Raw genomic sequence first — 18,811 nt, 5'->3', positions numbered from 1 at the left:
TAACATTGTTAGTTCATGATGCTGTTCGTATTTGTGAATATAAAGTGTTACAGTAATATTCAAGTTAGCATTGTAAGCACGATTAAAATTTTTGCATGTGTGCGTGAAGGAGGCACTTAGTCCGGGTGCCTGTCTCAATCCCCAATGCAACCACTTCCTATTGCACTGGGCCCCTCAGATGACCACCTACCAACATCTCCGCCCTCTTCTAAAACTAAACATATATCTACACACGCTTTTACAAAAGAAAATGTGTATGGATCACCTGTGTACATAATGAAGCCAATACTCGCCTGGTGGATACTTTCTTGTCTGATAAGCCAGGTGTATTTACACCTTACAATGCAAGGTAAGGAATTACATGTTCCTGTTGTGTTATACTCTAATGTTGCAGCTGTGATCCCAAAATGTTACTAGATAAGTGTACACACAAGTTTATCACTAAAAATATATTTTACCCAATGACACGGCATACACTGTAAAAAGTAAACGTTAGATCAACTTAAAATATTACTTCAACTGGTAACGTTTGGGGAAACAAACGTTGAAAAAACTAACTTTTTAAGTGTTACCAATGGAAGTAATATTTTAAGTTGATCCAACTTTAAAGAGTGTACCTTACACTGTAAAAATTCCTTGTTGCACCTAAATTTTTAAGTTTAAATTTACAATTTGATTTCAACTTTCTTGACTGGTGGAGTTACTATAAATTATTTAAAATATTTTTAAATATTTAATATATAAATTAATAAATATTTATTTAAAAAAAATTATAAAACTTATAGCAACTCTTCACTAATCAAGATAGTTGAAATTGTACATTTAAGTTGATTAAACGTAATTTTTTTAAAATGCAACAAGGAATTTTTACAGTGTAGTTAATAAAGTTAGTGAAAGTTTAAATCGATTCTCGATGAACATTGTAACATCTGTGAGATTTAGACAAATAAAGGTGCTCAATAACTTAAAATATAAAATTGTAAACAATATCGTAATATAAAATGTTAACTATCAGGCAATTGTGTGTGTATATTGTTTGGCAGAATAAAGCGACAATAAACGCATACTTAGTTTTAAAGGGATAGTTCACCCAAAAAGGAAAATTATGTCATTTACTCACCATTATGTTTTTGGAAACCTGCATGAGTTTCTTTATTTTGTTAAACACAAAACAAAATTATTTGAAAAATGATGGGAAGCACACAGTTGACAGTATCCACTGACTCCCATAGTATTCATTTTCCTACTACAGAAGTCAATACGTAATTTATCAAAATATCTTTTTGTATTCAACAAACTATAGAAACCCATACAGGTTTAAAACAACATGAGAGTAAATGACAGAATATTTATTTTTGGGTGAACTATCCCTTTAATTTCATTTGATTGATTTATTTATTTTTAATATAACAATTCTTTAACTTCTGCAATATTTTAGAGCTGCTCGTATCGTAGATCCATGTATGCATTTCTTCCTTTCCAGATATTGCACTCTTGGCTACAGATAAGGATCCAAAATGTTTTACAAGGGATTTAGAAACCTTCACTTGCTTTTGGGAAGCGCCTGTGGGAAAATCATTTTATTTTTTCTATATCATTGATGGGTAAGATTGTTTTGCCATGTTTCAGTTTGCTTACAATCTACTTTTGATAAGTGGAATTTACTGTCTTGAAAAATCCTTACATTTAAATGAACAGCAATGTAGCACCTTTCAATGACATTTACTGAGACTGAAGCATCACAGCCATATACACTCTAAAATAAAGGTGCTAATAGTGTCAATGCCATGGTTCACAAAATAAACTAAATAACTATGGTGATGACATGCTTGCTTAAACAAACACATTTGTTTCTAACAGCCAAGAAGAAATAAGGTGTGATGTGAAACAACAGCTTTTTAATGAGGAGCGAAAGAAGGTCCTAAATATTTGCGTCTTCCCACCTAGTGATGTGTATATGTTTGTTGAGACACAGATAAGAGTGATCGATAACGACACCAATGCAACTGTCTATACTCGCAATGTCAATGTGAATGACCAGGGTGAGTTTTCATGATGAGCACTTTGTTTCTATTTTGGATCTTGTGTTGTGTAAAATTCAAATGAAATCTATCTGCCTGTATCTTCTGCAAAGTTATATGGTATCCTCCCACAAATATATCTCTTCATCCAACTGGTGAGATTGGGCAGATGTTAGTTAAATGGAAATCACCTGAAGAACTGAGGGGAAATTCGCAGTATGAAATTCGTTACCATCCTAAAATCAAACAGAATAGCACAGAACTGGTGAGTTTTGACCCTTATCGAAATGATCCTGTTTGAGATTAGCAATATGTAAGTAAATGTAACACCGTTTGCTAAATTTAACACCTGCTCACTTATTCTCATAGGTGTCAGGTTCCTCCCATAAGCTCACTTCCTTGGTTGCAGGAGAGAACTGCACCTTGCAAATGAGAGTCAAGCCCAATGGCCTTGGTCTACATGGGTTTTGGAGTGAGTGGTCAAGTAATGTAACTGCTATGGTTCCACAGTCAACAGGTGAGAGGAGAGTAGCTGTGGTAAAGTCTTAAGTCTAAAGTCTTTGAGATTACTCTGTAAACCTTTCCATATCAACAACTCTTGGTTGTAGGACTTTTAAGATCATTTTTTGGCAAGGCAGCTTGTGAACAGCACAATGACACTCGCTATGCCTAAAACCGCATACTTCCATACTATAGTAGTAGGCGAAGTAGTACTATATAGTATGGAAATAGGTGGATTGGGAAGCAGCAACTGTGGCCCTGTCCCAAATGGCACACTCTGGACTTGTGGACTTCCTTAGAGTCCACACTTTGATGACATCATGTAGTGCAGACTTTAGGGACCCACGCGAGTCCACGAGGGCGCACCAGAGTCGTATTTTGGGATAGACTTGAGCATCACGCCGGAAATAGGAAGATGAGTTGCCCATCTGTGTGAACTCCTCCCATCCATCATCTGTGGCCCTGGCCAAAATGGCACACTCCGGACTTGTGGACTTCCTCAGAGTCCACACTTTAATGACATCATGTAGTGCAGACTTTAGGGACCCTTGACGGGAGTCCATGAGGGTGCACCGGAGTCGTATTTTGGGACAGACTCGAGCGTCACGCCGGAAATAGGAAGAGAAGTTGCCCATCAGTGTAAACTCCTCCCATCCATCATCTGTGGCCCTGTCCCAAATAGCACACTCCAGACTTATGGACTTCCTCAAAGTCCACACTTTGATGACATCATGTAGTGCAGACCTCAAGGACCCTTGACGTAAGTCCAAGAGGGCGCACCTTAGTCGTATTTTGGGACAGACTCGAGAGTCACGCCGGAAATAGGAAGATAAGTTGCCCATCAGTGTGAACTCCTTCCATCCATCATCTGTGGCCCTGTCCCAAATGGCACACTCCGGACTTATGGACTTCCTCAGAGTCCACACTTTGATGACATCATGTAGTGCAGACCTCAAGGACCCTTGATGTAAGTGGCAGAGGGCGCACCTTAGTCGTATTATGGGACAGACTCGAGAGTCACGCTGGAAATAGGAAGATAAGTTGCCCATCAGTGTGAACTCCTTCCATCCATCATATGTGGCCCTGTCCCAAATGGCAAACTCCGGACTTGTGGACTTCCTCAGAGTCCACACTTTGATGACATCATGTAGTGCAGACTTTAGGGACCCTTGACACGAGTCTACGAGGGTGCACCGGAGTCGTATTATGGGACAGACTCGAGCGGCACGCCAGAAATAGGAAGAGAAGTTGCCCATCAGTGTGAACTCCTCCCATCCATCATCTGTGGCCCTGTCCCAAATGGCACACTCCAGACTTATGGACTTCCTCAACGTCCACACTTGGATGACATCATGTAGTGCAGACTTTAGGGACCCTTGACGGGAGTCCATGAGGGTGCATCGGAGTCGTATTTTGGGACAGACTTGAGCGTCACGCCGGAAATAGGAAAAGAAGTGTGAACTCCTCCCATCCGTCATCTGATTCTCTTTGATTTTTCTTTTGCAAAGATTTCTGGGTTGGTTAAGTGTGTGAAGCCTGCAGCAGTGCTTCACCAAAAGACCAAATCAATGGTGCAAAGGAGGCGCTGATGAGCACACTTCGGAGCGTAAAAAATGATAGATTTGACACCCTATGGACTCGTACACTAAACGAGCCAGCGCAATTTAAAGCCACAAGACCGAAAGTCCACCTGAAGTGTGCCATTTGGGACAGGGCCAAAATCATCTGATTGCTTTTTCGCAAAGACTTCTGGGTTGGTAAAATGCGTGAAGCCTGCAGCAGTGCAGGCTTCGCCAAAGACCACATCAAGGGTGCAAAGGAGGCACTGATAAGCATACTTCGGAGTGTAAAAATGACAGATGGGACAACCAACGGACTCGTAGACTAAGCGAGCACACGCAATTTAAGGACACGAGACCAAAAGTCTACATGAAGTGGCCATTTGGGACAGGGTATGTTTAGGCTTTTAGCTCCAAACTACACCTTTATGTTAATTTCATTAATTGGACTTCTGATTTGCGAACACCTGAACCCAGTTGGCAATTAGTGACACCAAAAGCATTCAAAAGTTTCACTTACTTTGTTTAATGAGACAAAAAATAAAGACTCAATAAAGACGTAAAAGATCATGACTATTTTATCAGTTTAGAAATATTGTGCCTGTCCATTTTTGTGACTTTGGTAAAAAATATGCAAGAAAAAAACAGAAAATTGAAAATAGGTCACTTCTTGCAACTATAGTTCCAAGTTTCTAGAGAAACTGTCTGTTTAGAGAGATAAAGGTTGGTTTCAGAATAAATATTGGCCACAAAGCTTTAAAAAAAGAGAGAGATGTGAGATCTTACCCAAGGTTTACTATGCCAATTTTGCAATTACATTTTTGCAACTAACCAGAGGCAAACACGGGTGCCATAGCAATCACAGGTGTAGCCCAACACATCAATTACTTCTATTTAATTATTGTTTATTAATTAAAGGTCACATATTATGCAAAATCTACTTTTACAAGGTGTTTGAACATAAATATGTGTTTGCAGTGTATGAATACCTCAACACTCTATTTTAAACCCAATTAAACCAAAGCAGTCTCATTAGATATGCTGTTTGAATTATCTTGTTAATGTGACATCACAAAAACAAAGTCCCACCCATGACCACTGACTGACTGGTTAATTTGACTCAAAAGCTTTGCTAAATGTGTATGTTAACACATTGTGGCACTAATGCAGCTCAAGATACTATTGTCTTAGACTGTATTAACAGGAATCAGATCTATTTTAACTGAAAGCACTCACTGTCTGTTGGTAAGGGAATGAGGAGCAGTAGCTCATTTGTATTTAAAGGTACAGACATTAAAACAGCGATTTTGCTCCCACCCAAATAGGGGCATTTTGGACATGCTATAACAAATGATCTGTGGGGTATTTTATGGGAAACCACCCCATAAAGAGTGAACCTAAAAAACTAAAGCAAACTTACAAACACTTAAACGTTGGTTGATTTTCCAGATGACATAAATTTGCGGTGCCACACTCCTGATCTGCATCAATTATTATGCAAATGGAGTAACAACACATATGACGGCAGATACAACCTCCATTACAGACAAACAAACAGGTATCATGTTTATGTTGTCCTGTGCATTCTATACTCTTCTGCTGTTTACAAATCATATGCAAGCATATTTTTTAACTCTTGTTTTACAGAAGTTCATGGGGCAGTTGGAAGTTGTGTTCAGTAGAGCATAACAATATTAACCAGTGCATCCTGTATGGTGAGGAGTCCACCGTTTATCAGATTTATCTCAGTGCTGATTTGGAACCATATGGTCGAATCTTTTACATGAAGACTTTTAGTATGAACAGCAGCGGTAAGTGTGGGAACAAATGATGGAAAGCCATGTTAAATGTGTCAAATTATGAATTATGTATGCATTATTATATCATTATGATAGTGAATTCGTGTTTTTCTGGTTTTGACAGTCCAAACAGATCCTCCAAGAAGACTGTGGGTACAAACTGAAGGAGGAAGGCTTTGTTTGAGTTGGGAACCACCACTTATAATGATCGCTCAATATCTAATGTATCAGATCCAGTATCAGCTCCAGGGAGACAATGAGTGGAAGGTGAGAGTAACGTAGACTAATGCTATGTACACACCAAACACGAGGCATCGCGTTACTCGCTCTAGATTACTCGCGGGATTTAACTTCGTGTCATGCTAATTTTTCACTTGAGCTGAATATTTTCAACGTTTGAGGTGAATAGCGCCGCCCATATCGCATCATTCGCCTCGCCCCATGCAAGGATGCGTCTGATCGCGTCTTTGCATTGATTTTGTATGTAATCTACTCGCGCAAATCGTTGAATTCGCGTCTGGTGTGAACCCACAGTTATATAACATAAATAGAAAACATATAGTACTGTGCAAAAGTCTTAGGCCACCACCACCAGACTTCTTGTTTTAGAAGTTTTAATATCCATCTATATTTATTTTTCAAACTATTTTATTAAGGTACAAACAGAAAATACAGGACATTTGTACAAAAATAAAATTTTCAGGACTAAATCAGGACTTCTTTAGGCATCGTTGGTGTTTAGTTTCACACATCTTGAGCGTTTTTGATCAGAATTAAGTAAAAAGACAATTTTTTAAAAATTTGAAATCAGGATTTGATTTTATTTAGTTTTAAAAGATCCTGCAGTTTCCTGCCATTGCTCAAGTAGAAGGGGAGTTTACCCTAAAAACTTGACACATCAGTTTACATTTTTATACAGTTTTTAATACTATATAAACATTTCCTTTTTTTTGGATGTATTCTATTAAAGAGACAATTATATATGATCACTATAACATTGCAAAAACAACAAATCAAATTCTGGCATAGTGGCCGAAGACTTTTGCAGAGTACTGTATAAACATATGAGCTAGTTATGGAAAGGGATAGTTGCCCCAAAAATTTAAATTCTGTCATTATTTACTCACCACTGTTTCAGCAAACACAGAACGTTCTCCTAACATTACTATATATGGTATTTTTGGAATAAAATACACTGTATGAAGTGAAAAGTTGACTTAAAAAATAACTTCAGTTAAAAAACTAACCTAATTACATTTTCACCTAAAGTGAAACTAAAATACAATTTTATGTTGAAAATTTTGAGTAATTTAAATTGATCCAACTTTTCACTTTTTACAACATATTAGGATCATTCTTTTTAGCTTTATTTTTTGCAACCATAACATTTTTAAATAACAAAATAATGTTTCCTTATAGTAATTTTTGTTATTTATTATGCAATATTATGTTCCAGAATGTTCTGGGAACCAAAAATTGTTAGCTAAGATGTTGTTTGCACAAAAGGCGATTGTTTATACAATAAAAGTGAGTGTGATAAATGTGGTCAGTTTTATACATTGCATACTTTTGAGTTTTATGGAAGAGCATAATCATTGCAGATCAGCAATTTTCAAGTTTGGCAAAATTTTCGTGTGTGTGAAAAGTTGCTTTCAGCTCACTTTCAAACTAAACTCTGTGGTAGATATTCACCGTATCCAGTTCCAAGAACAGCACATGTTTGGATGTGCAACAGGGGAGCCAATACAGCATCCAGGTCAAAGCACGACCTGATGGATCGATCTACAGGGGATACTGGAGTGACTGGTCAGAACCTCTTACTGCTCACCTACCTTCAGGCAAAGGTAAAAACCATTCTGACAAAATCTTGAACGGAACGGAATGCATCCCATGACATACAGTGCCAAGATAAAGTATGTGAACCCCTAGGAATTAACTGGTTTTCTACAGTGATTTGCCATAAAATGTGATCTGATCCTCATCTAGGTCACAATAATGGACAAACACAATGTGCATAAGGTGAGAACATACAACAAATTCTAGTTTCTTCTGTCTTTTTTTAAAAAACCCATTAAACATTCACAGTGCTGGAGGAAAACATAATTGAACCCTTGGATTTAATAGCTTGTTAAACCTCATTTGCCAGCAAATACTTCAAGCAAGCGCTTTCAGCAGCTCTGAATCAGACCTGCACATCGTTCAGAAGGATTTTTTGGCAATTCCCCTTCACAAAACCACTTCAACTTCAACAAGTCTGCTGTGAACCGCTCTTTTGAAGTAATTCCACAGCATCTCTATGAGGTTAAGGTCTGGGCTTTGACGCGGCCACTCCAAATGACGAATTTTGTTTTTCTTAAGCCAGTCTGTGGTGGATTTACTTCAATGCTTAAGGTCATTCCTGGTGCATCAACCAACTTCTACTGAGCTTCAACTGGCGGACAGCCATCCTGACATTATCCTGTAGGATATCTTTTTAAAACTTGGGAATTCATTTTCAACTCGATGATGGCAAGTGGTCCAGGCCCTGAGGCAGCAAAGCATGCCCAAATCATAAAGTTCCCTCCACCATACTTGCTGGATTGATGTTTTGATTTTGGTAAGCTGTGCCCTTTTGGTGCCATAGTATCTATCTCGAACAATTCAACTTTTTTTATCAGTCTATACAATATCCCAGTAGCACTGGGGTTTGCCAAGGTGCTTTTTGCAAACTTCAGGCTCACAGCAATGTTTTTCGGGAGAGCAGCGAATTCCTCCGTAGTGTTCTACCATAGACACCGTGCCTGTTCAAAGACTTACGTATTCACCTTATTTTTCACGACAACAAGGGCGGCGCCATTTCGCTCATTTTGTCAACGTTCTTCCGGCCGCATAGACGATGAGCAGCTGAGGCAGTGACTGAAGGCGACGCGTTAAGCTTAAAAAGCTCACTCGAGCGCCTTTATGTTTCTTTCTTACCAATTTTAAGCCAACTGAGGAACACCCTTATCCCAAGTAATGGTTAGACTACGATGTTCCGGTAACTTTAAACCACGCCGGGTGTTGAAAAGATGGCCAGTTTCAGGTAAGCTATCTTAGCTAACTTTGTGCTCGTTCGCCTAAAGTAAGATTTGTGAAGTCCGTTTTACAAATACACTTAAGATCAGTAACGTTAGTTTATAAAATGCAACTATTTGAATGGTTTTAATTGTCCACCTATATTTTTATATTTACGATAGTACAACGAGATATTATAGTCACATTGCATTCTTACAGTAGCCCACGTGATTCCTACAAGTTACTGAGATTTCAGATGCTAGAATGTCAGTTCATTTCTCATTCAGATATTGATAATGACCTATTAAACAACGTATTATTTAACACTGAAGTTAAAGGTTGTGTGTATAATGTTTCTGTCTCTTTTTAATGCACCTCTCTCTTACACACTGTTTTGTTGAAGTATGGTTGCCATTTATATATTAATTCTCATGATGCAAGTTTATTTTAAATACTAACATAAAAATGTTTATGGTTATATTGTTTTCACAGATGCATTGATGTGTAGTGATGCAGTGGACAACTGTGAGGATGATACAATCAACATGTTCCTGTGATGCAGAAACACAATGGGAGGATCCATCCGTCTCTGACCACAACTACACTTTAAAATCACAACTTAACCTGAAGCAACCTACATCTGATATGGGAAAACAATGGTGCAGTTTCCCTGACAGGGCTTATGCTGGTCCCAGGCTAAAATGCATATTTGAGCTACAATAATTTAAAAACACCTTTTACTGACATACCTCAACATATATGAGTGTCATTGTTTTGTCACAAGATGCGCACCAGTCTTGTTTTTTTGTAGGGTTTGTTTGTAAAAACTAAAATGTCCTAATATAATTAAATCCTAGTCCTGTAAACCCTGTCCGAGAAACTGCTTCAATGTGTTGAGCTGGCACAAATGTACATATCTCTGCTGAGAAACAACCATCTTTGTCAGCTTTACACAGGGTTGATATTGCATCCATTACACAGTCACCAAGCACTTTACCAGTACATACACCAACAGCTTCCAGATAAACACTTGGGATCAGCTCCTGATGACTCCGATAAAGCTGTGTCTTAATTTATTGCAGGGTGGTCTTGCTTTACCTGTTGTAAAGTTACATTAAACCTTCATATGTGATTAGATGTCATGCAGTGATATTAAACATTTACAATGTGATCAGATGTTGTGCAATTATATTAAACCTTTACAATGTGATCAGATGTTGTGCAATTATATTAAACCTTTACAATGTGATCAGATGTTGTGCAGTTATATTAAACATTTACAGTGTGATCAGATGTTGTGCATTTATATGAAACCTTTACATTGTGATCAGATGTTGTGCAATTATATTAAACATTTACAATGTGATCAGATGTTGTGCAGTTATATTAAACCTTTACAATGTGATCAGATGTAACCTGCCATGCAGTTATATAAACCTTTACAGTGTGATCAGATATTATCTGTAAGGAATTTCTTAAACCATATGTGAGCTTTGTAGATTTAAGTCTCCTGATTTGAAGGAATAAGTGTTGGCAAGTTTGCAAATGAATTCTATCATGGTACCACATAAAAACGAAATAGTTATTGGACTGGCAAAGGTGCACATTTGCTTTAAAAAAGACGAAATCACTGTGTAAATATTGGTAGACATACTTTTAATAATTTTCAATGCTGCTCCATCAACTCCTGACAGGACGAGGTAATTAAATATGCCAGGTTACTTGCCGCGGCCGCTTCATATCGTCTAACGACGAGACGATTGATGGAACAATAAAAGACTATCCGAGCGTCGTATGAAGTTTTAACCGTGCTCCTAATTTAAAACATTTACAGCAGTAGCGATATTTGTCATTTCGCTAAAGTTATAGTGAACTACAAACAATCTTTTAACCACCAAACTAACCACCGAATGCACTGTGCCATATGAGCAGCGGAAGTCGGTTGACAAAATGCGGAAGAGCGAAGAATTAAAAAGGGGCGTGGCGGAATAAGGTGAATAGGGTGGCCATTCATGCCAGTTCTGCCGGACACGTCCTGAACATGTTTTCGGGTTCGTTCTCCGGAAGGACCACATACGTCATCACATTTCAGTTAAAATACATTAGAAAGGAAAAAAAAACTCCCGCACACTATCATATACTTGCAATTTAAAAAAATATATTTATTCACAACGTTTCGGTCTCACAACCTTCATCAGGTAGTGTGCGGGAGTTTTTTTTTTTCCTTTCTGATACGACCTAATTGTTGGTCTTTTTTCCTACGCACCTATTCACTACAGGTGTGCAATGGAGTTTGTTCATTAGTTAAAATACATTAGAAAATTAAGATTTATTTCTTTTAAGACATACAATCATTGTAGTTTCAGTCTTACCTTGAAATGTAACGGTTGCTTTTCTGAAATTAAACCCGAAATTTTAAACCTTGATGTCGACCAACGCGACTTCCGGAGAACGAACCTGAAAACATGTTCGGGACGTGTCCGGCGGAACTGGCACGAATGGCCACCCTACTTACATATGGGAGACTCATGAAGAGAGATGTGAGCCAGTTTCAATTATGTCTTCAAGCTATAACTTGTAGATTCTTCTTTACTTCGTTGAGTATTCTGCAGAGTCATCTTGGCTTGGGTGCCCACTTCTAGGAAGAGTAGCTACAGTATTAAACTGTGTACATTTATAAACATTTTGTCTAAGTGTTGACTGATGGATGTCTAAACATTTTAAGATTGTTTTGTATTCCTTTTCAGCCTTATGGAGAGCAACAACTCTTGATATCTTTAGCCAGACACGATTCATAAAAGCTGATGCTTCTTAAGGACAGCCATCTTAAAATGTTTGAGTGTCTTTATATCAATCATAGTAGCACCAACACATACCTTTAAAATAGCTTTCTATAAAGTAATTAGTCTATGGGTTCACTTGCGTTATCCTCCAGCACTTTGAATGTTTGTGTTTTTTTTAAAACGCCCATTAAACAATAATTATTTGTGTGTTGTCAGCTTATGCACATTGTGTTTGTCTATTGATGTGACCTAGATGAGGATCAGATCACATTTATGGCAAATCACTGTAGAAAACCAGTTCATTCCTAGGGGTTCACATACTTTTTCTTGCCACTGTATTTAACCATTTCTGTTTTAACAGAGTGGTTCTTCATCATCTGTGTGCCACTGGCTTTAATCATCATTGCTTTTGCGATCATCTTCTTGTTCTCCAGATACTTTAGGTAATTTAAAGGAACTCTTAGGGGCAGATCCCGGACAGGGCTTATCCAAGTCCCAGACTAAAATGAATGTTTGAGCTGCCTTAATTTTTAAAAACGGCTTTCATTGACATACCTTAAGATATATCAGTGCCATTGTTTTGTCTCAAGATGCACACCACACAGTTAAACTGTTTAACCTTGTTTATGTAGAAATTACAGTATTTCTGGCAACTGTTTGACAGTACTTTACTGTAGATTTAAAAATGAAACCGTTTGTTCAAAGTTAAAGCTCCACTGTGTAGGATCTACTCCCATCAAGCGATGAAAGTCTATATGACAACCAACTGAATATTACTTTCTAGCCCCCCCCCCCCCCCATTCGGAACGCGTTTTAACTCGTACGGTGGCCCGGCCGTGTCATGCCAAGGTTAACATGGCTTCCAGTAGTTACAAAGCAAAAGCAATGAAAAAAAATGAACAATTTGCAATGTCATTTGCGTGTGATCCATCAAAACACACAGATTTATGTTTAACATGGAAAAAGTCTGATTGTCATGATATGTCCGCTTAAAATCACATACAAAAAGCAACCATAAACGTAGCTTAGACACTTCTTTTTTCATCGACGCGAGGAAAAATATCACAGGGGCTGTTAAACTTGGTATTAAGATGTGTTTTCGTCGATCAGATCACAAGTGGACGAGAGAGACACATTACGTTTACACTTGGTGTTTAAATCCGTCTCTTTTTGTCCATTTTCGACAGCTTCTCTTCAGATTACTGAGGAGATGGTCTGTGGACGAGTCCCTCTGTCATTTAATCATGAGCTAGAGTAATGAAGGGTTTAAATGGACGCGAACTAATATGTCAGAGTCCAATGCTTATGTTTAAGTAAACGTTACATGTCCGTGTATATGTAAGAGCTTTCTCTGATATTGGTGAAATAAGATCGCTCAACTTTCACACGCTTGTAAAATGAAACGAAAGACGCGCAGATCAGAGGCTTTTATCAATGAAAGGCTAAAAATAGCGCTGTACACCGTGTGTTTGTGTTAGAGGTCAGAAAAGATGAAAAACATTTATCTCAGTACCTCAGATTACATAAATGGGCGGAGAGACAGCGTGTGGCTGTTCCAAGACATTAAACCACATGCATGTTTACACTAGTGTTACGCATACCCATGCTATAGTTAGCCAAGGAACTATAAAACTTCAAGTTTACAACATAAACTGTATAGATGTAAACGAATATGCTGAATTACCTGTGGTGAAGATAGAAAGTAACTTAGCAACTTCATTGTCCAATGAGCCCCATCTTGGAAAACTAAACTCCAATATTGACTTTGGTCTTGATGTTTTTCCTGTCGCATTGTCGTTTAAAATCCCTGTTTCGCTTCCTTGGCGACTTGTTTTAATGTCCTCGAGAATAGTTCTTCAACAGGCTTTCAAAGCATTAGATCGCAGGTTTATCACGGCGTGCGGCCGAAGGATTCAGTCTAACGCAGGTCGCATATCCGGGCTGCATACGTCATCAAGCCTGGTTTATTTAAATTAACTGAGCATTACATTCGCAAGTCATAAGCATATTACATCAATTTACAATTAACTAAGAATAAATGTCAGCTTTATAATTGTTAATATTCTGAAATAAGACTGTCTTGATGACGTATACCGCCTACACATGCAACCTCCGTAGGCTTCAGCTCGCGGCCAGCTTGAGTGTAGTCTGAAAGCGCGAAAGGCGGAGCTTGAATTTCAGGAATGTCCCTCGTCGGCGAATGTATTTCAAAGATGGAGGCACAACATGGATTCAGCCAGAGAGCGCTACGGCGGTATGTATTTTAAATAGCAGATTCTACACTTACGAGAATACTTTGATTAGTGGGGTGGAAGTAATTACACTTGAATGAGCACATACTTTTGGAAGAAAACATGTTTTTTTGCTAAGAATTAACTAAAAAAAGTACACACTGGAGCTTTAAATAAAAATTAAACATTAACAAGTCTTTATCCTTACAGAATAAAATGAAAATAAAGCCTTCATACAAAGCATTCTGGGAACCAAAATCTGAAGGAAAAAACAAGGTTCAGAAGGATTCCTTGGTCCCAGAATGCTTCACTGTGGTAAAATTCCGTGGAAATTGCAGTGTTAGGGCTCGGTCACACCAAAAGCGTTTATGGCAGTTGCAGGCGCCTTTTTTGAATGATATTCTATGGGCAGGGCGCGTTTGCGCGCTGTTTATGCGCGCCGAGCGCCTTGCGGTTTTCTGCCGCCTGCCGCGCACGCGTTTTTGAAGGAGCGCTGAGAGCGGAGGAGCGCCTGACGTCATTCGCGTCTTCCATTGTCCAATGGAATGAGGGGAGAGGCGGGCCTTACGTTGTGGCGAGGGAAGTTTACAGTTGCTTTGAAGAACCGGACTCCACTCGCTCACTCTCTCCTGTGTGTTTGTGCTCCTCTTATCCTCAAACAAGGTCAGAGCAAGCGCCCTCTTTTTAAAGTTTCTGCTAATATGACAGTTAACAGCAAAAGAGCGCTCACGCTTCAATATTTGATTGACAAGACAGCTGACTCGGTGGTTGCTTAGCAATATTAAAAGCCGCGCTGCACTGCTCTTTTTTAAAAAAGGCAGTGCGTCGCGCCTTGCGTTTGCAAGCGTTTAAAGCGCTTTTGGTGTGACTGAGCCCTTACTTGCAGCTGGTTGCCGGTAACTTACCGTAGATTTAAATGTATGTTATTTACTGGCAACATTTTGTTTAAAGTTAAACATTTACAAGTCTTTGTCTTTACAGAGTAAAACTAAAATAACAGCATCAAGCAAAGCATTCTGGGAAAAAAAATCTGAAGCAAAAAACAGAAAAAGATTGATGATGATTTCTGGTTCCCAGAATGCTTTGCATGTGTTATTGTATAGTTTTATTCTGTAAAGATAAAGAATTGTTAATAAGGGTGTCAACAATAATCGATTCGGCAATGCATCGCAATGCGCGCATGCCCGATTCAGCATTGATGCAGCAAAGTGCCATAATCGATTATGTCACTGTTTATTTTCTGGCCTCGAGTGGACAATAAAAACGCACCCTTTTCCATGGAAAGCAGACATATGGGCACATTTCGGATTCTACGAAGTTAATGGGAAACCAGACAAGACTTACGCGGTGTGTAAAATTCTCATCTCAGTTATATAATTGTCATTCTCTTAAAGCTGCTAAGCTTCTGTTTTTGTTCAGAATAGTTGCACTTGACTTTACTACTTGACTGATGAAAAATTTGCCTTGTTGTGTAAAATTCTGATGCATCGCAATGCATTGTAGAATTGAATTAAATTGAATCGTTACCTGGTGAATCATAATTGAATCGAATTGTGAGGGCAGTGCCAATGCACACCCGGACACCCCTACTTGTTAATATTTAAAATGTATTTAACTTTGAACAAACTCTTGCCAGTAAATAACAAATTTAAATCTACGGTAAGTTACCGGCAACCAGCTGCAAGTAACACTGTAATTTCTACTGATTTTTTTTACAGTGCTGTTATTTTATAGTTTTATTCTGTAAGGACAAAGACTAATGTTAAATGTTGATTTAACTTTGAACAAACTGTTGCCAGTAAATAATATACGTTTAAATCTACAGTAAGTTACTGGAAAACAGCTGCATAACTACACCAATTTTTTACAGTGCAGTATTGTTTATTTCCAAGATATGTTTGTAAAAATAAGGTAAATGTCCTAATATAACTAAGGCCTAGTCCTGAATTAATCTACACCCTGTCCGGAAAACTGCCCCATAGAGTCTTTACATTCATGCATTTCTTCTTTGTGGGAGCTATATGTGAAATATAAAATTAAATATAAAGATAAATAATATTTGCACTGAATTTACTCCATTAGCAAAATCAAGCAGTCTCTGTGGCCATCAGTCCCAAACCTAAACAAGGTTTTGGAAAGCTTTCTGACAGATATGAATGGATCAAACTGGGTAACTGTTACCATCTTTCAGAATAATTAAGAATTTGAGGACATTTTGATTATTTAATTGTTTAATACTTTTGAAATCATTGACACATTCAGCCAATTATGCCGTTTTCACATCAGGAGCCAACATTCAACATCAAACAATGTGAAGATGACACTTGCACATCGGTGGTGGAGATTCTGTCAGAGGCTACGGTTACAGGAAAACCATGCAAGGGGTCCACCAGTCTATCGGTCCCTGAGCGAGGCTTTTTAATTGTTGATAAAAATGGGGAGAGTTTTGTGGAGGATCTGGAGATTGCTCAAGATTATGTGATTTTAAAAAACAACGATACAATCTCATGCTTTAAGGGGAATGACTATATCTACAGAGATGTTGCTTTTACTCATCTGGCTGTTGACAAACTAAACTGCTGCACTGATACCCATCATACCACTCTTCCAGAATGCACCACCAACATCCTCAACCATTCCTATCTTCTTCTGGCAGAACAGCCTGAGCATCAAGAATATCACTCGGCGTGTCGCTACACAAACATGGAGATTACAGCGATGGCTTGTGTAGGAAGCGGAGAGTGAGAATGGTTTCATTTGTGATGAACTCAAGCATTCATTTGTACATTTTGTACATAGTTTTTGGTTATGACTGACCCACAAATTCAAAAAACCCTCAACTACTGCAGGTAGCGGCAGAAGTCTGGACATTTTGACCATACAGAGCACTGCTATGATGACAGTATCATAAGTAATAGGTCAAGTACAGTACGTGGACATTATAAGTACATTTGAGATACAGGGTCCCATTTATAAAATGCCTTACAAAACGACAATAGTACCTGTCAATGTTTAAATCCTTTTCAAGCAGCAAAAATGGCTTATTTTCCAAAATCCGACAGTAATCGGAAAAGCAAAAGTGCGTATGTTTGCTCAGACCCTCACGTGACGCTAAAGCATTTTGTACGTCAAAAAGATGCTTGCGCACGCGCTTTATAAATGAGGCGCCTGGTCTGTGAAACCCATATAAAGTATTTTTGTTTTTTCTGTTTCCACATAAAATCATGTAAACATTGTAAGAATATAACCTTGATATCTTTAATATTGACTGAGTAAATCCATGGCTAACATTAAACTCAATGTGAGATCAATGATTGAAATCAATCAGGGTATCTTCCATTCATTCCATGTCCGGTTTCAAATCAAAAACGGAAAACAAAGAAACAAATCGTATTTTCATTTATCGTTTCTATTCATAAAGTGAAAAAGAAAACTAGGAAACTAGTCTTATTGAGGCGAGGGAAGCAAAGACTTCCAATGACATTTAGCAAGGCACACAGATGTAATCATTAACATGATTATCATATGACATAGACAAGCTTTTTTTCAAAGTGCATTAAGGCATACATTTCATCAGTATTTTCCTGGGTTTTAACCCATGACCTTTTGCCCTGCTAACACAATGCTCTACCATTGAGCAATTTAGGACCAATTGAGAATGGTATACATGGGCGTACAAAAATTCTCTGCACTTTTTTGCAGATTTTGCACTTCATGAGGTCACTGCCATGTCAATGATAGACATCTATAAATTACACTCTTAGAACAAATGTGTTAAAAACAACACAGTGTTAATTCTGGCACTAAATGTGTTGTCCCAGAATCCACCCATCTCTGTGTTATTATTGAAACAACACATTCTGTGTTACTTTTAACACAAAATCAACACAAAATGACACCCAATGTGTTAAAATGACACGTGTTAAAGCTTAACACACAAAGATGTGTAAATAAGAGTCTACATTTATGTAATTGGACTATGTTTGAAGTTTATTATTAATGTTATGTAAGAGGAGATTTGTTATTAATGCAGTACATTATGCAAAAAAATTCAACTGGCAAAGCAAATTGTTATTATTGATGATAATTGTGGCTGGATATTGGGGGTGATGAGGTGGGTTATCTTTTATAGTGATCATGAATTTCAAGCTACTGGCAGATGGCTATCAACGTGAAAGTGACTTTTAGCTTTTGTACGCCTTATAAAAGATGTGCAAAAATCATAAGATCATTAAAAATCTTAATGATTACATGCGTGTGCCCTGGTAAAGATGCTTTCCCCACCGTTAACGGTGAAAAATGATAGCTCCTTCATTGAAAATGTAGCTTTTTCTTTTTTTCACAATTTAGTTTTAAGAAGTTAGACACAAACTAAATAAAAGAAACCAAATATAGAACATTTAATCGATTCCTTCTTTTTAAAACAGCCTTTATTTTTTTCATTTTATGAATGGAAATTCTGAATGAAAATAGTTTTTTTTTCGTTTTTGATTTGAAAACGTATATGGAATGGACGGAAGATACCCTGATTGAAATCAAACTTTGATGATCCTAATCACAAATTATGGGATTTTAGCCTGGATTTTACAGACAGAGTCACATTTGTGTAATGCATTCAAATTAAAGGAATAGTCTACTCATTTTCAATATTAAAATATGTTATTACCTTAACTAAGAATTGTTGATACATCCCTCTATCATCTGTGTGCATGCACGTAAGCGCTGGAGCACGCTGCGACACTTCGATAGCATTTAGCTTAGCCCCATTCATTCAATGGTACCATTCAGAGATAAAGTTAGAAGTGACTGTTACGCCATAAAATATAGTTCCTCTTTTGAATCAGCTTAGAAAAGCGCTACGTTTTGTTTTGTACCACCAAACTT

At 37.8% G+C, this 18,811-nt stretch overlaps 1 protein-coding gene and 1 long non-coding RNA gene across 2 annotated transcripts; both read left to right on the top strand.

The window, feature by feature from the left end:
* The first annotated feature begins 17 nt into the window (after positions 1 to 17).
* On the top strand, positions 18 to 17,347 carry mpl (MPL proto-oncogene, thrombopoietin receptor). The gene is made up of 12 exons (XM_055212323.2): positions 18 to 349; positions 1,484 to 1,604; positions 1,861 to 2,042; positions 2,135 to 2,286; positions 2,391 to 2,538; positions 5,531 to 5,639; positions 5,729 to 5,892; positions 6,005 to 6,147; positions 7,565 to 7,724; positions 12,058 to 12,139; positions 16,010 to 16,097; positions 16,214 to 17,347. Exons 1-12 carry the CDS (start codon positions 145 to 147, stop codon positions 16,670 to 16,672), a joined length of 2,013 nt encoding a protein of 670 aa, XP_055068298.2. The 5' UTR covers positions 18 to 144; the 3' UTR covers positions 16,673 to 17,347.
* Positions 8,670 to 10,201, top strand: LOC141365645 (uncharacterized). Its single transcript, XR_012370723.1, has 2 exons — positions 8,670 to 8,941; positions 9,406 to 10,201. It is a non-coding gene; the product is annotated as an uncharacterized lncRNA (long non-coding RNA).
* Positions 17,348 to 18,811: the final 1,464 nt, after the last annotated feature.

Source organism: Misgurnus anguillicaudatus, chromosome 8 (genome assembly GCF_027580225.2).
Source record: "Misgurnus anguillicaudatus chromosome 8, ASM2758022v2, whole genome shotgun sequence".
In the NCBI taxonomy this organism is placed as follows: Eukaryota; Metazoa; Chordata; class Actinopteri; order Cypriniformes; family Cobitidae; genus Misgurnus; species Misgurnus anguillicaudatus.
The sequence above is the reverse complement of the archived record's forward strand: the minus strand, read 5'-3'. Positions and strand labels throughout refer to the sequence as shown.